General features: G+C 35.3%; 3 protein-coding genes across 3 annotated transcripts; 1 reads left to right on the top strand and 2 right to left on the bottom strand.

Moving 5' to 3' along the window:
- The first annotated feature begins 7,197 nt into the window (after positions 1-7,197).
- Positions 7,198-9,412, top strand: LOC137743723 (dof zinc finger protein DOF2.1-like). Its single transcript, XM_068483669.1, has 2 exons — positions 7,198-7,609; positions 8,307-9,412. The coding sequence occupies exons 1-2, from the start codon at positions 7,577-7,579 to the stop codon at positions 9,186-9,188; spliced, it is 915 nt and encodes a 304-aa protein (XP_068339770.1). The 5' UTR covers positions 7,198-7,576; the 3' UTR covers positions 9,189-9,412.
- A 4,897-nt stretch (positions 9,413-14,309) lies between these two features.
- Positions 14,310-15,904, bottom strand: LOC137742229 (small ribosomal subunit protein uS12). The gene is made up of 4 exons (XM_068482040.1): positions 15,825-15,904; positions 14,959-15,114; positions 14,746-14,872; positions 14,310-14,636 (listed from the first exon to the last, which is right to left on the bottom strand). The coding sequence occupies exons 1-4, from the start codon at positions 15,827-15,829 to the stop codon at positions 14,496-14,498; spliced, it is 429 nt and encodes a 142-aa protein (XP_068338141.1). The 5' UTR covers positions 15,830-15,904; the 3' UTR covers positions 14,310-14,495.
- Positions 15,905-19,206: 3,302 nt separating this feature from the next.
- Positions 19,207-24,655, bottom strand: LOC137742261 (interactor of constitutive active ROPs 3-like). The gene is made up of 4 exons (XM_068482079.1): positions 24,421-24,655; positions 22,986-23,073; positions 21,573-21,783; positions 19,207-21,261 (listed from the first exon to the last, which is right to left on the bottom strand). The coding sequence occupies exons 2-4, from the start codon at positions 23,003-23,005 to the stop codon at positions 19,591-19,593; spliced, it is 1,902 nt and encodes a 633-aa protein (XP_068338180.1). The 5' UTR covers positions 23,006-23,073; positions 24,421-24,655; the 3' UTR covers positions 19,207-19,590.
- Positions 24,656-25,225: the final 570 nt, after the last annotated feature.

Genomic DNA, 25,225 nt, shown 5'->3' with positions numbered 1-25,225 from the left:
CCAATTTTATGAGCTATTATTAGTTATAGTCCAATTTTGTTTTAAATTTTAAGTTAGGTCCAGTGATTTATGATCCACTTAAGCTTATTTGTATTTTCTTGCCAAATTTACCCTCAATTTGACTAATTAAGTAATTACTGTTTTTTTAATTTGTGATTAATGTTAATCTTATCCTTAATTATAGGATTAGGGATTGAAATCTCTTTTTTTTTTCTCATTTCCCCAACCGTTAATTTCTCTTTTCTTGTTTCTCCCTCACAATATCTTTCTCTTCCTGTGTTATTTTGCCGAGTAATCTTCTTCCATAATATTCCTCTTCTCCTCCTCTTCCATAAGAATGATCAATATACATTTGATTGGTTAAAAAAAAAAAATTGCATTAGTGTTTTGGATTCTTCGTCTTTTTTTTTTTTTTTGGCTTCTTTTTCCTTAATATATATAGATATATATATATATATATATATATATATATTTTTTTTTTAAATTTTGAAGTTCTATCGAATTAGCATTTTCTCTAGGGTTTCCTCCCTCAATATCATTTTTCTTCCCAATTTTTTTTGGTTTTATCTACCTATATCACTTGTCCTTTTTTTAATTTTTCTATATTATAATGTACATGTATCATGAATAATTGTCTTTATCTACCTATATATATTATATATTTTGTTGATAATTTAAGATTAATTGTGTTTATCTACCTGTACCATAGGATTTTTTTTATAATACTCTACCCATATTAGAGATTAATTGCATATGTATCATATGTTTTTTTGTTTGTAAATTAACTACATGCATCGCAGATTGATTGCATTGCCTACCTGCATCACAGATTAGTTGCATTATCTACCTACACCTTAGTTTAATTAGATATTATTTAAATATATCTTCATGACATATTTTGTATTTATGTACCTATATCATAGGTTTTTTCTTTTTGTAATCTACTTTTATCAAGAATGTATATGACAGTAGATTTTGTTGTTGATAAACATGCCATGAATTTTAATTTTATTTTTTTTCCTTGGATATTGAATAGATTAAAGGCTTTAATGATTCAAAATTTGGATAAACCAAGAAATTTAAATATATTTTCATTTAGATTATAAAAGGGTAAAATAGACATAAAAAATTAGTTGAACCTAAACTGATAAGGCACATGGAATTAGACTCAATTGGAAAAGTAGCTCAATTTTTTGGACTCGGATCTAAATGCCCCTAAATTAAAACGGGTAATGTTTGGAGAAGATAAGGAAAGAAAATCATAGTTTCATTGTAGAGAAATGGCAAGGAGACTCTCAAAAGTGGAACTATCCTCTCTATCACCTCATGTTTTTGGCACAATGTTTTATAATATTGACACGAGAATTGACATTAAACTGTAAGGTGATAGAGAGTTCATGGAAAATCCTATTTTTAAAAAGAGTCATATTTAGCATTCCTCTTTCATTGTATATAATTTGCGCTGAGAATAATATGGTGCCAAATTGAGAAATCAATGTTGTCAAGCAAAACACAAGAATTTTTCAATATAAATATGTCGAAAACGATGTTGAGTGAGCTAGATTAGTTGACGAGGCACATAAACAAATTCCAGCTCTTAACGACTTACAAGGTCTAACCAACAACATAATCGTCAAAAGTTGGAACTTAACAAATCTAATATCGATTAACATCCAAATCATGACTAAAAAAATTACCATAGCCATATCAAGCCAAAAGTCACACCATTTAAAAACTAAAGCTCAAAACATTGTGATTCCCAATTGTCCTTCAACCAACAAAGTGTTCAAGTGTAATGTGAATGCGTGATATATTTAAACCAAAACCCCAAAAGTCCAAAGAGATTCTACAAGAGTGAGAATGCATGCTAGATTTTTTTCTTCCTCCTCCTCCTCCTCCTATATTATTAATTTATTATTTTTATTTATCAGGTATAAATTTTGAAAATTATTATTGACACTCCAAATTTTTCATTCTACACTCCAAACTTTCTATATTTAAAAACAAAACTACTCTTATGAAGAGTGTACAATAAATTTTTTGAAGTGCAAATAACACTTTCCTTGATTTTTTTGCTAGCATATCAATTTTGTCCCTGCAGGCACAGTTTCCTATCCCACTTGACTTCTTTTTTCTAAATTTTGCCCCCATCAGGATTTCTTTGACCGTTACATTTGACCAGTCAACTAACTTGACTAATCAATCCCCATGTTTTCATTCCCATGTTAGCCCCACATTTCCTCCCTGGCCCCACCGCAATGTTTGCAGTTCACACCAAAGGTGCTATGCTGCTTAACCTGTGAAAACTACATTTTAGTCGCAGGTACCGGTTGATAGTACGAGATGTTTAGATGTTGGATTTTAGGTCCTAAGATTTTTGGTTGCACGCATTCAATTCGTTTGTGATATGTCATATATTTTGTAGAATTATCATTCAACTATATCATCCATCATTATTATATACAAATTTACAATTAAAGCAGTTAAACGTATTTATTCATACACAAGAGAAATGATGAAGAGACACTTTAAAAAAATGAGACTCTCCATAGACTTACTGTCATTTTATATTTTTGCACAATATTTTATAATTATGTCTCGAAAATTACCGTTAAACTGTGAGATAACAGGATGTACATAAAAAGTCCCGTTACTATTTCTCTCATACACAATTACACTCAAAATCCTGGTTTCCTTTCTATCCACATGATTTGTGTGAAAATAAACATTTACCATCGAATTAATATCCTATTTAACCCTAATTTGCCTATAATTGATTATAAAAATGCTTATCAATGTTCTTGAAATGGAATTTGGAGCCAATTAAAGCCAAAAACTTGTTTCATAGGATCCAAAGATGGACTGGTCTCAATCATTGTTTGTTTATTACTTTGTTTCTGACAGATAATAACATGCAAATTATAATTGAAATCTTGGTTGGAAACATGGTGTTTCCCGCCAAGTACTCCAAGAATCTTGGGCCATACACATGTAAAGATGGCTCAATATCAACCGTTGGATTATCACATGCATGTGGATAACAAAATAGGGATTATGATGCTTAATATAAATTTGTTTAATAAAACAAGCCAATTAGTGAGCTAATAATTTAGATTAAGGAATGATGACACTAGCTAGACTTTAATTCCAGAGCAAGAAAGTTGCTGTTAGAGTGAAAAACGACAAGAAATGATTTCAAATTTCGTACGTAACATCCAAACTCGCCTTATAATCATGTGTGATTTTGATGTTATTAGTTTTTACTATTAAAAAAATACAAAAAAAATAAAAAGAAGAATTTGTTTGGTGTTTTGTGAGAGTGAGAAGAGCAGCTTTATTTGGATTAGGTCCACCGTCGCATCGTTAGGAACAGAGCTATAAATTTCTCCTAATAGGGACCATCCGAAAAACAACTAAAAAAATCTTATTATAGTATAGTTTTATACCCAAATATAATAATAAGGACGATTTCAAATGATGATGTATCACAATTTCAATGTTACAAAAAATTCAATATAGTAGTGGAAAGTGGCAAAATGATGAAAAAAAATATTAATACATGATAGGTAAGGGATGAGTTTTTCGGTTTGAATGACATAACAAGAGCACTTTTGCTCATACAATATTTTGATACGGAGCATAAGTAATATGAACGTATATTGGATATTAGATATATATATTTTCTTCATAGATAGCGTATGTATATAGTATAATTATAATCTTCATTAGCTGTCCATGCGCATTGTTATCTAATAACTCAATATCACTTGTTAATCTCACATCATGCTATTAGATCGAGACAATACTGTGATAATAAGACGGTGTACCAAATATAAGCCATCAAGAATGAGGCATTGGTTTCAAGAAAACGGGCAAGTCTCACACTTTACTGGGAAAAGGAAAGAAAACTGTACTGTTTATTTTTAAGATGAGCATGTCATTGTTTGTACACAAAAAATATCTTACTAGAGATGATATATATATTATATATATATATATATATATAATATAATATAATATATACATATATGTTGCAGAAATCAAGAACTTTCTTCAATAGAAGCAGATGGTAATCACATTTGTTTAAGTTATCGGGCATAGCAAAAAGACAAGATTTGGTTGTTGAGCTGATATTTGATCTGATCTGGGCCCGATATTGCACCTTTGCAGGCTGATGTTGTTTAAGCTATCAAAGCTGCATGGATTAAGAAAAATGTTATCTTGCAATATAGTTTTATAGAATGTGAATATGAATTATTGATCACGTTGATTTGATCAACAACGAACATTTTTATGATACAGTTTAGTCTTCATGTTTATGAACTATTAGCTTGTTGATATATAAGACTCCATTTGCCCGAAAAGATTTTACGTGTTGTAACATTAGTTTTATAAAACCACATTCTGTAACACGTGTTTTTTTTAACTAAAACAAACACTAAAATATGTACAAATATGTCGTCCAATATTATAACACAATAAATTAGTAACCGTACGTAGAAATGATAAGATCACATTGACAAAATTTATGCTTGCCCAAACAAACTTAGGAAACAAGAACCAAGAAGAATATGGTAATTTAAAGCACTCTAATATATTGGGAGAGAAAAACTCATATACATGGTTTACACATTGTCCTGCCCAATGAGTCTTTATTTGATATTCATGAATTAACTCTGTTTTTTCTTAATTATAAGTGATATTTTTATTCTAAATTACACTAAGAGAAGGAAGAGGTTTAAACACAAGATGAGTGGGACAAAGAGTAAGATCATATTCACCTGAACAATCCGCCACTTGTCAAATTCATTTTTCTTCTTCTTTAAGTTTTCATCCAATGCACATAATAATACCAATCGAATTAATTACATTATAGTTGTATTGTGTGTAATAGCACTTCTTCGAATAGATGATACAAATTTAGGATGTAAAGCCACATTACATCTCATTTTACATTTCTCGGAGAGGCATATTTTAGTTCTCTTCAAGTGGAAGAGATGTAAATTTAGTATCTCATTTATTTTTCTCTCTTTAACCAGTAGAGTCCACCTCAAAACATGAAGGGAAAAAAAAATGTAAATTCACATATTTATTTACGTCTTCTTGCTTGTCAATTTCTCGGAGAGGCATATTTTAGTTCTCTTCCAGTGGAAGAGATGTAAATTTAGTATCTCATTTATTTTTCTCTCTTTAACCAGTAAAGTCCACCTCAAAACATGAAGGGAAAAAAAATGTAAATTCACATTTTTATTTACGTCTTCTTGCTTGTCAAGACGAATGTTTTATATTTCTTCCATTAGAGAACTTTTCGACCAACAAAAAATGTAAAATGCGCATTCCAAAGCACTTTGCATCTTGCATTTGGAATGCACTTACCAATAAATTGATCTATGGGTTTTCAATTCAATAGGCGAAGTCCACACATTAATCAATGGTTGTCAAACAAGGTTACACACAGAATAAACCAAATACAAATAATTGCCTTACAATTGGACATAAATACACACACACATGCCAAAGCAGGCGTAAACACAAGTACAGAGTACAAAATAATGGTGGTTAAATTATAGTGGTATTGCTTTTAGGGTTGATTAGGACTTATCAACAAAAGATTGGACCACAAGTACCACAAGACCAACCAAAAAACTGAAAAATTCTACCTACCTATTTCTTTTCCTCTTTTATCTCAAAACACAAAAGAAGAGAAAATTTTGACCCAAAAAAAGAAAGAAAAGAAATCCTAATAGATTTTATTGAAAGTGTGATTCTCTAATTTTCATAAACTCTCTGACACATCATATTTTTGACATAATATAAAAAAGACACGAAAATTAATGTTAAAATATATTATGTCAAAAAATTCAAAGAAAATCTTACCATGCGCATTTCTAAAAAAAGTTAATAAGAAGAAAAGAAAAATGAAGATCGTCACTCTCTCTCTCCTTGTGTCTGTGTGTCACAGTCACCAGTGTTTTCCTGTCCCAAGCATCATCATACGGTCCACATCATAAGAACCTTCAATCAAGACAACCACAGTAAAAGACAACAGCTATTCACAATTAAGATATCAAATTTAAAAAAAAAAAAAGGAAGAGTTTTAACTCCCTCTCAGTTCACTAATTTAAACTACATATTAATAAAACTTTGTTTGTCAACTAAAACTCTAGCAAATTACCACTCTAACCCTCTCACTAGAACTAAACAAAAAAACGTGGACAATTTGGTAATTACGCCAAACATAAGGTTTACTGTTTCTTATGCTAACATCACAACCATGTAAATATGGCATATCATATTTAAAAATTAAAAAATAAATAGATAAACCCCACTTTTCTCCCCTCATCCTCTCTCTACATTCCCCACATTCTCCTACCTCTTCTCTTCCCTTTATTTATTTATTTTTCTTTTTTAAGTTGTCAGCCGTGCTCATTAATGATAAGTCATAGTAAAATAAAAAACAAATTCAGTTGCACATATAAAGTGTGTGCAATTGCTAGTATTTATGAAAAATTAGAAGTAAAAAAAAGTTTTATTACATATTTTGATGTAATAATACAATGTCATATGTACAACGAGAGGATGAGCATGTAACATATGTAAGTCATCCTCATGTTTAAGCCAAAAATAATGAATAAAAAAGTATATTATTGTCCTCTGGCCCATCCTTGACGCAAGAGGATTCTCGTCGGATCCTCTTTGTAAGGATCCTTAAATCACATTCGTTCATCGTACATTGTGCGATAATAAATCTTTGTAATTTTTTATTTAAAATTAAATATAAACAATACCTACCAAAGAAGATTCGGCGAGAATCCTCTCTCATCCTTCACCACTACAATCCAGAATCACCTACCCAAATCTCTGTTTTTCTTGGTTTATTACAATTTATAAAATTTGTTTTATAAAATTTTACACGAGGATTGTGCAGCAGAAGTCTGCAGGAAAACGAGCGACGACTTCGAGGAGGAGGCGAGGACCTGGGGTGGGCGGTGGATGTACGTATGACGGGAGGTGCGGTTAGTAATATGAAAAAATTGGAAATTGAAGAAGTAGTGGTGGAGGGGGCCCGCAAAATAGTTGCATCCACGCCAGAGTGGGACCCACAGGAGAATGGGATGGGAGAGTAGCAGCTAAAGCCTAAGGCTAGTGGGGGCTGGCGCAGCGGAGAGACACTGAGGCGTGTTGTGGTGGCCTCGTTCTATATATGAAACCGTTGCAGAGCACAGGAGGAGGGACTCGAATTTTCTCAACCACCCACCACATACACACAACTCACACACTTTCTCTGCGTGCAAGCCAAACCAATATCCAACCTCATCGATCATCTCGCTTCTTGTACGGGATCAAAACCCCATCTCTCTCTCTCTCTCTCTCGATTGGGTTTGCTTTGTTATATATTGGATTGGAGAGGTAGGGTGGTGACTTGAGCTTCTCTATTACCTCACTCTGCATGTGAATCCTCTCTCTCTGCCTAAACCAAAAACTTTCTCTCTCTCTACTCTTCAATATCCCTCTCTCTCTAAAAAAACAGTGTTTTCTTGCAAATTGAGGAGTGTTTGATTGATTGCATGAACTGATGGATCCGGCAAGTGGACAACAACAACACCAGGTAGGATATTTCATGAGAATTCATCAGAAGCTGTTTTCATTTTTGTTGTGTCTAGTTTCCAATTATATTATAGGATGGTGGTCCTTAATTTCTTTAAATTTTTACTTATATTACTTTTCTGTTTTGGATTAATGTAATTTACCTTGATTGTTATGAGTTGGTGGCTGATTCTGTTTGGTTTTGGGTCCAATTCTTAAAGAAGAAGGCTTTTGGCTTCGAGTTGTTCTTCAATTTTCCAGAAAAATAATTCATCTTTGAGTTGTGTCTTATGTTATTTATGAATGATGTTTAATCTGTTTTTACAGTTTATTTTTTCTTCTGGATTGAATTTTCATTGTTGATAGGAATAATGAATTTTTTTTTGGTGAAATAGTAAACTTAAAAAGCAAGCAAACATGAAATTATGTTGCAGTTAATAATTACGTTCAGTTCTAGGTCATGCCATGAGTTCATACTCACAATTTGGACAACTCGAGCGATTCACAGTCTAAAACTGTTACGAGTTGTCGTCGTACAAGTTTGCCTGCACAATACATGTGAATGCAACATATGTAACTTAAAAGCAAAGCTTAGAATATATATTTTATATATACTATTTATCTATTACACTATTACTTCATGTCTTGACACATGTTATTGTCTGTTAAATTCTCAATTTTCTAATTTTTTTAATTTTTTATTACCATCAATGGTTCAGGAAATGTCAGCTCAATCACTGGACATGCTGGTCTGCTCAAAATCCCAACAGCAGCAGCAAGACAGGAAGCCCAGGCCTCAGCCAGAACAAGCCCTAAAGTGTCCAAGATGTGACTCCACAAACACGAAGTTCTGTTACTACAACAACTACAGCCTCACTCAGCCCAGGTACTTCTGCAAGTCCTGCAGAAGGTACTGGACCAAAGGTGGCACCCTCAGGAACGTTCCTGTGGGTGGAGGCTGCAGGAAGAACAAGAGATCATCGTCAACGAAACGAGCTCAGGACCAACCGCTCACACCCAATTCCAACCCACTCCCAGCCCTAGGTTATGACTCAAATGACCTCACCCTTGCATTTGCTAGGCTCCAAAGGCAACAGTCATGTGGTGGGCAGTTAGGATTTGATGACCATGACCACATTACTCTCTTGGGAAATCCCACAAATGCCCCTGATCATAACATTCTTGGAAACCCTACTTCAGCTCCTGGGTTTCTTGATGCACTGAGGACTGGGTTTCTTGAGACCCACAATGGTAATTTCCAGAACTTGTATAACTATGGGTATGGGAGTGGGAATGGGAATTTGGGTGAGGTGGAAGATTGTGGTGGCGGAATGGGAATCCACCACCCATTTGAAGAAGCCACCACCAACTCAACCACCACAGCAGTGACAGTTACAACAATGAAGCAAGAACTGTTCAATGGCCAAAGTGAGAGCAGCAACAGAGTTCTGTGGGGGTTTCCATGGCAGATGAACGGTGGAGATCATCATTCAAACATGGTGGGGAATGGTAATCACGAGTATGATTCAGGAAGAGAGAGCTGGAATGGGATTGCTTCATCTTGGCAGCATGGACTTCTGCACACTACTCCCCTCGTGTAATAAAAACCCTTGAGCAGCAAGGTTTTTTTATTTAGTGTGTTGGTGATCACCAAGAAACAAAAACTATGAGAAAAGCATAGGTTTTAATTTAATTTGTTCACTTAATTATCAGACTTAAATGTCAGTTTTAGTGCTTTTAAGTTTTGTACTAATTAGTTATAACTTATATATCTTTTGTATTTCCATCTACCTTTTTTTCGTTGGTAAACTAAAGAAATCTCATATTTGCGAGTGATTTTTCTTATCACTAATTCATTCCATGACGAATATTTATTAGACAAATGAATCACTTTTTAAACACAAATAAATATCTATTAAGCCGAATACGTCACTAAAACTAAATACTCGTTTAATTAATTTTTTATATCAAATAATTCATGTACTATGTCATCAACATTAAAAAAATAAATACATTAATCAACCAATAAATAATAATTTCATCCTCATCAATCTCCTAAATATTACTCAATTGTATAGTCTGAACACCACTGGAACTATATTTTAATTGCGACAGCGAATCCATGTATTTGTCAAGAAACTTGCAAGGTTTGCTAAGGAATCATTCATCCATTCATCCATTTCAAAGAAAACGGTGGTAAGGGGAAATTTTAATTATGACGGGAACACAGGTGGTACATTACGTATTTTTATATAAGTGGTGAGAAATTTTATTTTTGAAGTTATTAACTTTTTAACACACAGATTCTATCATTTGTATAATGACATGTGGTGTACCACATCATGTACTGGGTCGCATTGAAAAATCTTTCTGGTAGGGGAGAAATTTTTAGTTATTACGGAGACATGGATGATACACCATGTGTTTTTATGTAAGTGATGAAAAATTTTAATTTTTAAGTTATTAATCTTTTAACAAACATATGCCACCATTTATATAAGAACACGTGATGTACCATCGGAAACATTGAAAAATCTCTCCTTGTAGGGGAGAGAGAGAGAGAGAGAGAGAGAGAGAGAGAGAGAGAGAGAGAGAGAGAGATGTTTCATGGATTGTGCAGTCTGAACTGTCTGATTGATATAAAAGCCAAAGTAGTTGCAGCAGCAACAGGCTTTGGATTTGGAGTTAGTGGAGTTTTCAACATATTCTGCTATGATTACATCTTATTTTCAGGTAGATATTCTTGGAATATTTTAATCTCGGGATTATATTAAATTACCTAGGAATAAATTAATTATATTATAATTGAGACTTGATAGGGTTTCTCTTCTCCCGGAGCAATACAAATTTCAGTGAAGCGTGACTGCATGAACCACCATTTTCTTAGTCGATTTTTTATTTTTATTTTATTTATATTATAGCAGACCAAATCTAAGTTAGGATTTGGGCGTGAAAATTAGTCAGCACCGCAGCATCCATTTGAAAATTCCATTGGGGCAGCTGTGCGACTTGCGTCTCCTTTTTTTATTTTAGTAGATAGTTTTATTAATTAATTAATTTTATTTGACTGGGACATTTGAATTGTAAATGCGACAAGATTTTCAAATGGTTCAATTTTTAAAGCAGCAATTTACTCCAATTTGATTTTATATGATTTGGTATGTTTGGATTGTGTCGTGCTGAGAGTGACAGGTGTCGTTGATGACAAATCGTCGTTATTCACGATCGCCAAACATGCCCTACAAAGTTTGTCCAATATTTCCATATTATATTGTATGTGAAGGCATCCCAATTTGTTACATTTGTGCAATGTTTTTGTCAAAGATAGACGAAATCTTGTTGTACCATATGCTTTTGTAAGTATGAAACCTGTTTTTTTCCGCCCAAAATTCGTACGAAGTTTGAACTTAAATACGATGGACGATTTTATTCTTTTTGATCAACATGGATGCTTTTGTTCACACTCAAAAGGTTAGTGTTTCTAGCCATTTAGTATTATGGAGTAGTATTTCTCTTTTACTTGTAAGTGAGAAGTCTTAGATTCGATTCTCACAAAAGACGAATTTGAACCAAATTATTGTTAGCTCATTGTGAGGCTTAACCCACCATCTTCCCCATGTAGATAATATCGTCTGTTAAAAAAAAAAAAAAATTAGCGTGTTGACGCGTTTAATGGGAGAATCTGAAGTTAGGGCTGGCCCTAAGAATTTGGGGCCCAAGGCAAACATTCAAAATAGGGGCGAGTTCTCTGATACCAGATCATTTGTATACTGATATGTATAAAAAAGTATAAATAAATACATGAAAAAGTTTATTTCTACATCAATTATTATTAAAATTAATATCAAAAGAAAAATATATATACGAACACTACTTAAATATCAAATATCTCGCATTTTTTAGACGCAAATGTAGTAATTAAGCTATTATTTCGCTTCTTATTCGCACACATGCGCGCGCACACACATAAAATTGGAGGGCTCTATACAGCCTGCCTACTCCGACTACCGTTAAGGTTGGCCCTGTCTAAAATCATACTTAGACTCCATCCATCTTCTGTTCCAGTGAAATTAAAGTATCCATCACAAAATTAGATTACAAAAAACATGGTATTTTGGCAATATGTTTTGTTAATTTGTATAAGATTGAATTCTTTTTATGTATTGGAGATGGAAATTGTTTCCAAAACACTCCATGAAAATCATAATCGTGTTTGGAATTTAAACTCAAAAAGGATTTATGACACTTCAAAATTGTCAGCTTAGCTATAGCAATTTTTAATCTTTTAAGTTCAAGAATTTAAGATTAATAATTTCAAGGGTAAGTGGTTAATAGCTTTCAACATTATTAATTAACTCTTTTGTTGTTGACATTTGTTGTCACTTGTCAATGCCACATTAGGACTTTTACCTTATTTTTTTGTCAAACGAAAGAGAAGTTTGATTAAATTCGAATGGAAACGTTTACATCAGAAACCAAGGTATTGAATAACCACTCCAGCTCAAGACAATCCCACCTATGAAGGCCATCCTACTGACCTTGTTGTTTTAAACGCCTAATATCGGATAAGATACTTTCAAGCATAGCCTCTGGTTGCATAGCACCAGTAATCATCCCAAGAAAACATTTAGAATTTTACTCCAGCTATATATCGGAAAAACCTTTCTCCACACATGCAAAAAGAGCCGCCCTTTTCAATTCTGCTTCAGCCATTAAACTGGAATTGCAAGGAAAGATCAAATGCAAAACTTCTACTTGTGATTTGAGTGTTCCGTTGGACGCTGGATTTTCCTCCTTCAAGGTGGAATAGATCAAATGCTTTATTTGTTATTAATCAGTTGATAAAACGCTTTATTCATTATTGGGCTTTTTTCTAGGCCCAATTGGTTGGCTGAAGTTGGGTCAACCACACAAACAGAGCAGAAAAGAGTAACTTTTTTGTTTTTTTTTTGTTTTAAACAAACGATATTATCTACACATTAATAGAGGGGATGAGCTTAGTCTTACAACTAGCTAACAATAATATGGTTCAAATTCGCTTTTGACGAGAATCGAACCTAAGGCCTCTCACTTAGAAGTGAAGAGAAATACCACTAGACTGTAGTACTAAGTAGTTGAACACACTTACGCAAGTAAAAAGCTAGTGAAAGTGGAAAGCACAAGAACTCTGACTAATTATGACTAGGATGCCAATATTTTGTCAAACCATTCTTCTATATTCAAGACATGATTATATTTGTGTATCAGACTGAACAATGGTCGTTCAACTTTTGCTGATGTACTTTTCCCTTCACCGTTTAATTAGATTGGACGGCAAGTAACCACAATTATAATAAACACGGAGGTTAGGAGAATGGGACTCGATGAGAAGTACCAATATCGAATAAGATTGAGGATAGGAGTATTAGAATCTATAACCATCAGAGGAAACATGTACGGCACTCTAAGAGAAAGTTACCAATGCCACTGCGGTGGTTCCCAATCTAATGACGGACTGCCTTAAGTTCTAAATTTTTTCACATGCCACGCCATTATTGGCTCGAGAGAGCCACAGTAACATCCCCATCCCCAAGTAATTGGACAGAGCTTGGCTGTTGAAAAAAATTAGCAGAAGCTCTTGCTGCTAGCAAATCACACGTGTTCAATTTATGATTAAAAAAAATCAATTACTTGGACACGTGTCCACTCATGATTTGCTAGCAGCAGGAGGAGCTGCTGCTGATTTTTCAACAGCGAAGCTTCATTCCAAGTAATTGGGGAGAAGAAATCTTGATGCTGTTATTCAAAGAGTACATGGTACATCTAGAGTACGAGGAAAATACTAATTTAAAACAAATAGCGTATTCAGTTAAAATATATATTCTGATAAAACCGCAAACTCAGAACCCAAATGGAACACCACAAGGGGGTTAAACACAGTGGGGGCATTGAGGGAGTGCGAACGGTGCAATCGCACACGCCCCAAATTTGAAGTTTTTATTAGCACTTTAAAATCTCATTGCACTCCTTATAGGTGTAATTTTTTTTTAATATAAAAATTTGGAGTACAGAATTAGATATTTGAAATGTCGATCACAACCTAAAAACGATTTTTTTTTTCAATTTATTTATATAATAATGTTATGTATGTTGTAGTACTAATCAAGTCAAAAATGTGATTGTGTAAATCTTAGGAAATTCTTATGGGATTTATGGGATTCTACCATATTGCATCTTTAAATATTATTCTATTAGAGTTGTGATTGGAATAATATTCTATTAGAGTTGTGATTCTATTGGGATAAGGAACTAACCTCTCCTACTACTATAAATAAAGGCCAGTAGGGGTGAGTAAACACACCTCAGAATTCACTCAATTCTCTTTATACTTGCCTCACCCTCTCTCTCAATCTCTCTATAATTCTTCAGTCAAATAAGTCTACAACAATATATTGAAGGGAAACTTTGAAATTAGAGTTCTTGAAACTTTTTTTTCTTGTTTGATTGTTTTAGATTGAAGTGCATTTGATTATTTAGTGAAAATTATGATTATACCTCGTTTTGAAAAACCATCTTATAAAAGGGCCCCTTTGGCTCTTGAAATTTCAGAGACGGCTCTAGTTAAACAATGCGCATTTCACTAAGAACAAGAACAGAACCGCAAACTCAGAACCCAAACGGAACACCAAATGGGGGTAAAACAATGCGCAATTCGCACAAACAAGAACGGTGAACACAAACAATTCACTACGAAGGAAATGAAAATCATATTTAGCCACAGAAATTTCCATCATTAAAACATATGCATCCGAACATAAGAGTAAGGGAGCAGGAGAAAAGGGAAACAAAAAGGGCATGAAATGCTGACAAAATTGTCTCTAAATCAAAATGTCCAAGTAGCACAACAGATAAAACATTTCTTAAGAAATTTAAGATCTTGGCTTCTCCTTCTTCTCCTTGAAGAGGGCAAGAAGTGACACACCAGAAACCTTCACCACCTTGAACCTAACTCCGGGAATATCACCAACAGCATGACCCTTACGACCAAATCCAGCAATAAGAACCTCGTCCTGCAAACAGCCACGATAATCAGTACAACGGATAAAAACCTAAAGAAGCCGCTAAGATGATTTAACATGAATGCCAAATTCTGGATTTGTCTCCACTATCAATACTCACATTCTCTTCAATGTAGTTCAAGCAACCATCATTTGGCACAAAGGCAGCAATCTTCTTTCCGTTCTTAATAAGCTGAACTCGAGCACACTTTCTAATGGCAGAGTTAGGCTGCTTAGCTTCAATACCACTGCATAATCAAACACCCAAATATTGTTAGAGTTATCGTCTTTAAAGGAATTTGGAAGAAAATGAATCTATCTGAATTTTCCTTACATTTTCTCAAGAACGATGCCTTTTGCGTGGGAAGATCCAGAAAAGGGTTTCTTCCACTCATTTCCAAGATGGGACTTCTTGTAGGACTTGTCAGCCCACCTTTGGTTCCTACGGTGGGTCTTCAGCTTGCGAGCTGCTCCCATTCCACGTGTCTTCCTGTAGAAATTTGGTAACAGGGTTACGGCATTATAGTCCTACAACATCTTAGAATCTATAACAGAAACATTCGTTATTGCATCGATGATGAATAAGCAAGGAATCAAATAACAAACCACTTCAAATGTCAAAATGTACAACACCAGCTTGTTTTCTCGGCGTCTAATAACCGGAAGTTAATGACTTGCATTAATACATTCACAATATCATCTTCTAGAACTTAAAACCCAACTTGTAAACCCTTCAACTGAAAATCTTTCTTTGAAAGATTACAGCTTTTTAATGTCATAAAAATAAATCTTCTCGTAATATTTAAAAAAAAAAACATTTCCTCACAAAAAATAACACTAAAAAAGCTTGTCCTTCCAAATAAAAATCACTAAAAGTAATCCGACTAGGACCATTATCCATCGAAACAAACAGATGATTTGAAACTATACAAATCGAAATAATCCTCAAAACACGAACATATATACATTCGATACTCGGATCCAAACAGGTTTAATAATTTCCAATAAATAATATAATCTCAGTCGCAAAAGAATCTATCTCCTCCTTAAGCTACTTTGTCTAACTATAATTTACAAATTTACAAATTTACAGAGATTTCAAGCAGATTTATGCGACAAATTCAATCGAGAATACAGTTTCAGAGAAAACAAACAGAGAGCGAACAGTAGATTGAATGGAAGAAGGAAGTGGAAGCTTACCCCATGGTGACGGAACAAGAAGATAGTGGGCGATTAGCAGGGAGAGATTTGGAGCCGCAGGAAGAAGAAGAGCTTCTTGGTCGCTAACAGCAATAAGAAACCCTAAGGGCTTATCGCGCTTGCTTAAATACACGCCTTCCCGTTGGGCTTACAAGTTAGAATTTTGCGGACATAATGGGCCTGTTCATAGTGAACTCATATAACCTTCCAATACATAAGCCCACTGTTGATGGAAATATCCACACAAAACCTCTATTTTGATTTTTAGGTTTCTATGTTAGCTCTTTCCATATAAATACTTGTCACGTGTTTAAAAAAAATGCATTACTCGTTTAACGGGAGTTTTTTCACGTGGTGAATAGGTGATTTGAGAGAGTTTCTAGCAATGAGGACAATGTCACGTGATGTTATTATTACACATACCCGTATATATTTGTTTTTTTATAAATATAAATTAAAAGTGAAATATATCAATTATGTTGCTTATCAATATTATACTACATGACAATATTTCCAAAACACATAAAAATGTCTCTAGAATCAAGGAGTTCTAGCTACAATTCATAAATTTTTTCATACTAAATGGTTATCTTTTGGCCTCGTTTGGTATAGATGATTGAATTGGAATGGATAGCACACTATTTTCAAGGTATATTGAAGATAAAAATGAAAAACTGCGACCAACTTAAGGGTAGGAGATAAATTACTCAAGAAGAAAACTTATACATTCTAATATTTTCCCAAAATAGAAAGATTAGAAAGGAATTTTTTTCTTCATGTTCCTTCAATATCTACCTTAAATTTAGAAGTCATCCATTTCATTCCAAAAGTTTTCAGAATTGTGCACTTCAAAATTCTGTAAATAATAATTTATACTTTAAAACATGTGACTAATCATCTCCTACCTAAAACCATCTCCAATGGTGACCTAAAACCTAAATTTTCCCTTTCCTCCCCCCCCCCCCCCCCAAATCCACTCCAACCCAAAACCTAAACTAAACCTAAAACCTAAAACCCAAAAGGAAGGCAAATACCAGCCACAATTTAGCCCACAAATTCAAGTGGGATCCACGGATGAGAGTGAAATCTGGGCTATGAAGCCCACACCCCAAAACCCACTCGCCCAACGCGCTACACGCGCCAAGGACTTTCCAGCTGAGGCCCACCCACGTGGGGCTGTTCCCCTTGCGTGTCAACATCATTGTAGCCAACGACTACTTTTCTTCATCCAACGGCCAGTTTAATTGGACCGTTGGTTAATCCAACGGTCCACGTTCAATTTTTTTTTTTATATTTATATATTTATTGAATCCAACGGCTTAAATCGAATATAATCAAATCTAACGGTAAAAAAAAGATCTAACGGTCCAAATTTAAATCCAACGGCTAAATTAATTTAAAAAAATTATTTAACTTAAAATTCAACCAAAAACTCTGTAAATACCTATGTATTTGTTCAAACATCCACACTTAAAATTCAACCAAAAACTCTATAAATACCTATGTATTTGTTCAAACATCCACACAAAACTCACTTTTCCCCTACAATTCTTCCAATTTTTCTTTCTACCATTTCTTCTCATTTCCAAAATTTTCAAGATGGCAAAAGAGCATGTTAGAGGTCGTAATTGGACCTTTGAGGAAGATATTGCTTTATGTTTGGCATGGAGTTCGGTTAGTGAAGATGGTGCCGTTGGCACCAATCAAAATAGAAAGGTTTTGTGGGGTAAAATCATTGATAAGTTCCATGAAAACTCCAACGCTGGTCGAAGGGAAGTTGGTGGTGTTTATGATCGGTGGAAGATTATCAACAAAGCGTGCACTTTGTGGAAGGGAAGCTTGGAGAGAGCCATGGTTGACATGCCTAGTGGAAGGGGCGCCTCAGAAATTGTGAGTTTATTTGTTGATATTTTAGTTGTCATGTACATAATAATATTTTGCAACTAATTATTTTTATGTATTTGTTGCATAGGGTGACAAAGCAATGGCAATTTACAAGACAAGAACTACACCAAAAAATCAAGCTTTTAAGTTGCATCATGCTTGGAACATCCTCAAGGATTGTCCGAGGTGGGGAACCGATGCGAACCAACAATGTGGAAGATTATTTCATAGTGAAGCCCCACCCCCAAATGATGTTAATGAAGGTGTGAATTTTGCCGACAATGAAGGTGTCGAACAAATGATCCCAACTTCTTCTTTTGCAAGGTCCCCGGGTAGAGATAAGCAAAAGAAAGCAAAGACAAAAGGGAAGTCCCAAGATCCGACACGTGCCCAATTTGCTAGCGAAATGGCAATAATGAACGAAAACCAGTGCCGTCGGCAAGAAGAATCGGCCCAAATGCTTTTGGCCATGAAGGAAGAAGGGGATATGGAGCAAGAAAGGTACGAAAACTAATTTGATAATGGAGGACCTCGACCAATACACTCCAGAGAGGAAGAGATACTTACGTGGTAAGAAAAAGGAAATTTTACGAAGGAATGCCACAAGGAGTATATTTCAAGATGATGATTCATCTCAAGACTATCACCCAAGTCCATCACCAAGTCAAGATGGTGAATATCATTATTAAGTTTATGTAGTCTATGAGTTTTCGATTGTATTAAGTTTATGTAGTTTATTAATTGTTTTTTTTATTTTTTAAGTTTATGTGGTTTATTAATTGTCTTTTTTATTTTTTAAGTTTATGTGGTTTATTAAATGTCGTTGGTATTAAGTTTATGTGGTTTATCTTGATTTTCATGTATTGATTTAGTGATTTTTTAAAATTTATCGGAATTTAAATATTTTTAGGTTAAAATGTTCATAAAATTAATTTAGGATAGTCTACATAAATTTTTTTTTTTTAAAAAAAAAAGTTAATTTAAAAAAAAAATAGCCTTAATTCATTCTTTGATAATCTGGGGCTAAAATTTTAAGTCAGAAGGGTTGGAGCAGAAAAACTGTTTCTGGGCTAAATATTTTTAGGTTTTAGGTCACCATTCGAGATGGTCTAAGAGGTGGGAAAATAAATTGGTATTATAACAATATATTTACACTAAGGATAGAAAGAATAAATTAGTATCAAACTCGCTATTCACTAGATTTGAACTTAAGATTTCTCACTTCCAAATGAAGAAGAACTGTAAACTACGTGATCTTGCAATCCAATGTTAGTCTCCATTTCAAAATGTCACATTTTGCTTGGGAGAATAATTCCAAACAAAAGACATATAATACTTCGAGCTAATGGAAGACTTGGCATAAAACCGAGTGCAGCGGCATTTTAGACTTCATACAGCCGACCTTAAATAGGAAATTACTGTTCAACAATTAACAGAGGAACTAAGCAAACAGAAGCTAAAAAATGACGGAAAATAGCAGCGACACTTACCCAGATAATTTACTAATCAAATATTGTCTCGCATAACAGTAAATCTTGTCCCTGACCAATACATTACTAATCAAATATTGTCTCGCATAACAGTAAATTTTGTCCCTGACCAATACATACATATACCTTCCATCACTCATGGCAGCAAAGATCAATATTCGAATAAAACAGCAAAATTCATCACAATGAACCAAAATATTTCTGCATTGCAGCCACTACACCGGTAATGGAAGCTAAGTAGATTGCCAACTTTTAAACAAACCGGGGTATAGCCATGCCCCGAAAACTAGAAAGCTAGTTAGAAAATATGAGCAAGAACAATACTTGCAAACATGGAAGACACATGTAATTGATGGATGTATCGTGTTATCAACCTGCCCCGGCTGCATTTTCTATTTATGCGGCTTCTTCCAAAAGACCCCAATCTTCTTTAGCACGTTTCCATTTTTCTTCTTCAGTAAATCATCATCCATATCTTCAGAGTCAGGCGAGCCAAACTTCCCGGTGACATGATTATAGCTGCTGTCCAATGATCCAGTTCTCTCCATCAGCTTGCCGTTATTTCCTGGTGAAAGCATGGTTGCAGCTGCCTCAGCTGCCTTCCTCCACTGGTCAGACTGCACCTTTAACCTTCTAAGTTCAGCCTCCATTTCTGCATTGGCTGCCTGTGCTGCCTCCAGCTGTTCTGCCACTCTTGCTACCTTCTTGCTGCTCTTGTCTGCCTCCTCCATCACAATGCCAAGCTTCACGATAGCCTCTCGTTCTGCACACCTTGCAGCCTCTACTTCCACCTCTACCTCATTGTTAACTTTACTTTGGCTTTTGTTGATTTCCAACCTGAGTGTTTCATTCTCTTCTGAAATACTCTGCAGTTCCGTTTCCTTGTCCATCAAATGAGCCCTTAAATCCGTAACATGCCCTTTTAGTTCTTTCAATTCCTTTTCCAGTTCATACTCTCTCTGGCATGACAGGCTTTTATCAAGCTTCGAATTGAGCCCCTCGTTCTCCTCTGCAATGCCTTGTAATTCAGTTTCCTTATCCATCAGGTGGGCTTTCAACTCTTCAACTTCAGCTTTGGTTTTCGTCAATAATGCATCCAGTTCCCCCTCTCTCTGACTAGATGTAGATCTTATCTGCTCCACTAGTTCATGAGCACTTCTTAGCTGCACGGTGCTCTGAATTTTTTCTTCGTGGTATTTGGTCTCAGCAGTTTCAATAGTAGATCTTAGCCGTGCCACTTCGGACTTCAAGTCATGGAGTTCTGCCTCAGTTTGGTTTGACTCCATAGTCTCTTGCTTTTCTCCAAATTTTTGCTGAAGGTCATTGTCACCAGCCTGATTTTGTGAAATGTTGCTGCCTGCATTAATCAGGTCAGCCTTGAGTTTGCTAACGAGTTCTTCTAGTAAATTTACACGCACCCTTGATTGATCTAACTCTGAAGAAATGCACTTGTAAGCTTCTGTCGATTTTGTGCCATCTAACCTGAGTGCCTCCATTGTTGTTCTCGCGGACTCCAGCTGCAGTAGGGTTTCACTAACCATTGCTTGTGCTTGAGCTTCAGATGCCTTACAGTCCTTTAATTGTGTTTTCATGTTCTCCACAAGAGAGAGTGTTTCTGCCAAGTTTTCTTTCAAGCTTTGAAGCTCGGCATTTGTTAACTCTGCATGCTTTGTTTGATCAGCCTCAGATGCAGCTACCGCTTCAAGCTGCACCTTCAGCCTCTCAATCTCATCAACAGCAGATGCCAAGGCAGCTGAGTCAACTGAGTGCTGCTTCCGCACAGCCTCAAGCTCGGACTGCCACGCTTGATCTCTTTCTTGTGAAATCTTGTGAAGCTTGATAACACGAGCTTCCTCAGAAATAGAAAGCTCAGGAAGCAGCAGCTGGGATTCTTCGAGCTTCGAAGACAACGCCAGTACTTGCTTCTTGGAGTCCTCGGCATCTTGCTGAGCTTGCTTCTTGCATGATTCAGATGATTGCAGCTGGTTCTTTGCCTTCTTCAGATCCTCTTGGAGCTGAGAAATCTGAGATTCCAATTCAGATATTCTACTTGGGCCCTTCTTCTGCGTCAAGAACAGAGATGAAGTTTTAGAATTTTTCTTGCAAATTATCTCAAGAAAGACATAGACAGTGCATGCAATCCAAGCACTTATACTTGCAAATCCCACCACTAACAGAAAAAAGTACCCAATTGAAGATAATTTTTGGGAAAGATATAGGACGAGTTCATATTAATGTGTCAAATTGTGTCAGATAACTTTAAGATGGAAAAAAAAAATTCCACCCAGGGTTTAGACTATACACACTGTGCACTCCAGTGGTTACAGCATTCTATAGATTGTGAAAGAGCGGGACTCATGGAGTTTGTTAATACCTCAAACAATGGACTTCTGGGCGACCGCCGCTCAGTGACTTTTGGGCTTCTTTCTTTAGGTGTTCTTTTAGCTTGACTTGAAGTAGATGCAGAATCAGCAGTCTCCAATGCAGTTGGCCTGAGTTGGCGAACAACTCGAGAGCAGACCTTTTGAGAAGGAGAGACCTTTCGAGGAGGAGAGACCCTTCGAGGCACTTCAGAGGAGCCACTTCTGATAAAAATTAAAAATCAGTGAAATAATAACAATCAAAAGCTTCTAGGAATCAAAATGGCAACAGGAATCCTCAGCTTCAGAACCTATAGAAGCAGTCCAGGGTTTCTGTCAACAAACATACTATAGTTATAACTTCCTTTTTTTTGGCTTCGATGTCTTAATTCTATATTCTATCCAGTTTGAATTACAGCAAAACTTGCATTCTATCTCTCCATTAAAAAAATTACTCAAAGTTTGAGAATCCTAATTATTGAAATCGTCAAATGCCAACATCCTTAAGTAATAATCCCACATAACATGGAACAATTCGCACAAACCAAGACCAAGAAAACCACATAAACTTTGTTGCCACACTTCTTTGAACAGTAAAGAAAACATTTCCTGCAATGACCACAGAGAACGATGCGGAAAATTACAAAAATTTTGTGATGAGATTTATTGGTTACCAGGAAAGTTTAATTTTGAGTTTGCCAAATGCAATATGGTGACATGAATTTCCTCCATTAGGTAAGATGTTTTAAATAATGATACTGATAGCCAGTAATGATAATATTCTTTTCCCACATTGACCAAAAAATCAAAGTATAAACAAATTTCACAACAAATAAATCCATCTAATGCCGGAGGAGTTTATGCAACTAAAGTTGCTTAATTGGTCCAAGGAGAGCCCTTTATGGTCCTTCGATAGCTCCAGTGGGTCCTGAATGCTGCAGTATAGCTGTCAAGAGGCCTCAGAGTTACCTCAAAGGAAGGATACAACAAGTTGCCAAATCTTTACGATGATGCAGATAGACAGATATGGTTACCAACGACCTTACCACAGAACCGGTCCACTATTTTCAGCGGTGGAAACGTCACAAATAGATTAGTAAACTGAAAAGAAACACATGATACGACTACAAGTATGATCACAGAAATAGGACAAACCCCTAAACCAGATGTAAGGACTTTGAGTTTATTTGAACGAAAAAAGAGAAGCTGCTATGACATCGGTTTTGCAGCATCGCTGAACACTAGTACTACTAAATCTCATTAGATTATACATAGCAATACAGATAAATATGCAACATTAACGAACATCAGTACCTCTTGCCTCAGAAAAAACAAACCAACGACGCATTTGAACAAGCAAACACACGAACAAGCTTATTTAGAGGAGAACAAGATGCCAATCACGTAAAAAGGCAAGCGAAAGTTACCTTGGTTTAGGGGTCTGCATAATGCAACTGCCTTTTCTACCTGCAAAAGTTGCGCTTCGCTACTTGAATGCCCTCGACCCACCAAGACCTGAAACAGTTGAAACAAGATCACAAGACCGGGACGAGGGAATCCAATGTTTTAAATGTTCAAAGAAATAAAGCGGGTTCATGAGGGACATGTGCTTCTTATCATTCACACGGAAAGACATTATGGCAAAGATGTGCCAACTATATATCCGTACCAACCATTTTATCCAACCCAAAAATTGAAAATAAAAATAGCATCTTGAAAACCAATTAAAGCTTGGTACCGAGTTGCAAGTGGTGGATTGCCTTCAACCCACTACGTACTCTCGGGTTCAAACCCTCTTCCTCTTCTTAGCGTAGCTTAATGTAGTAATATCGTTTTCAACCCACTGCAAAAGTCTGGGGCCCAAGCCCTTTTATCTCCTTAGTGTAGCTTATGGTGGCAAAATCGCTCGTATTATAAAAAATTCTTGCAACAAGTCCCACATGTGCTCATGATCCATCATTGTAAGCACAGCTAGCCAATCATGATTACAGAAATACCCCTAATCCTCACAATGAGCATTTGTTAACTTTGTTTCGTACGAGGGTAGTTTCGGATTCGAGAGAGAGAAAAAGAAGGGTCGCCTCCTCCAGTTCTGCCGTGAAATGGGGGGACTAATTTGAAGTTGATGAACACAAAAATAGTTTTCTTTTCTCAAAGGTTGTGTCTTGATTTTTTAAGAAAACACTATTTTCTCGGAAGTGTATCATTTTTTTCCCAAGAAACAAACAGATCTAAAGACAACATAAACCCAACGACTATAAAATAAAAAAATGGAATCAGAATCTGCAGAAAAGCAAGTAATGCAGCTAAATAAAACTGAAGAGGAAAAGCGAAAGTTGAGAACTTGATTGTACAGAACAACTTTTTGAGATTCGATTCTGCTTTTTTGAAGCCGGAAAAAGACAAAGAAAAGCCTGCAAATGTTGAAGCACTTGAGCAGAAAAAGAGAAGCTGCTGGATTGTGATGTATCACACAGCAGAGGAGCTTCTTTTTATGCTCAAATTTCATCCGAAAAGAAGTTAAAAAGAAGCATCATTACCCTTGAGACTCTACAAACATAAATTTAAAACAAAAATAAAAAACCAGTAAACCATGAGGATAAACAACAAGAACAAACCGTGTTTGGTTGCCTAGAAAATGTGGGAAAAGAAAAAGAAACAGAAACCCAATTTTGAAACGGAAAACCCATTAAACATCAGAAAACAAAATGCTGAAAATGCACAAAAAATGGGGCTTTTATCTGTCTTCCCACATTTTCACATCACACAAAAGACTGAATGAAGAGAGATTAAATGAGAGAGGTCACAAAAAATTACCAAAAAAAAAAAAAAAGAATAAAAAAAAGGAGAAATGTGACTTACTTGGTGAGCTTGTGGGAGATAATGATGTATAGTTTGACAATGCAGAGAAGCAGATAGAACCGAAGAGTATGAAAACTGTTCACTTTCTTCTTCTTCTTCTTCCAATTTTGCCGTTGCAGTTTTCGAGGCGTTCTCTCTCTAAATTGGATATTTTTGTGCTTTGTGTGTTGGGAGAGTTTTGAAGAGTGGGGAGCGTGGACTGTTTTTTGAGTGCGTGTACGAGAGGAGAGGAGCGGAGGGGGGAGAGAGAGAGAGAGAGAGAGATGTAAAAGTTAAAAAACGCAGTGCCAGAGAAAACAGAGGAGGACATATTTGTCGTTTCATGGGAAAAGGATCATAAAACCGGATTTGATTCGACCTTTACGTCCGAAGTTGGATATATTATCCGTCTCTTGTGTTTTTCAAACTTCTATGAACAGTTTGGCATTATAAAATAACAAAATTCTATGTCTAATCACTCTGTGTCTCACATTTTTGGTACGTAATTGTTTCTACGGTCTGTCATAGGCACATTAAAAAAAATTCGTTAAAATAGAAAACAACTTACATAATACATGTATACAATAAATGGGCAAGTAGTATAATTGTATCGGAGTTTATATTACTTGCATGTGCATTCATGTAGTAGGTCCCAGAAATGGGGAAACAAATTCAGTAAGAAGCTGAAGATAAGAATTACTGAAGCTGAAGATAAGAAGGTGAACAATAAATTATTGGTTTAAAAAACGTGAAAATGTTTTAGTTGGTTGAAGCTAAGGATTGTATAACCAATGCGGAGTGGTTTAGTGGTTGATTATGAATTTCA

The sequence above is a fragment of the Pyrus communis genome, chromosome 8 (assembly GCF_963583255.1).
Source record: "Pyrus communis chromosome 8, drPyrComm1.1, whole genome shotgun sequence".
Taxonomy (NCBI): Eukaryota; Viridiplantae; Streptophyta; class Magnoliopsida; order Rosales; family Rosaceae; genus Pyrus; species Pyrus communis.
Note: the sequence above shows the minus strand (reverse complement) of the source record. Positions and strands in the feature narration are given on the sequence as shown.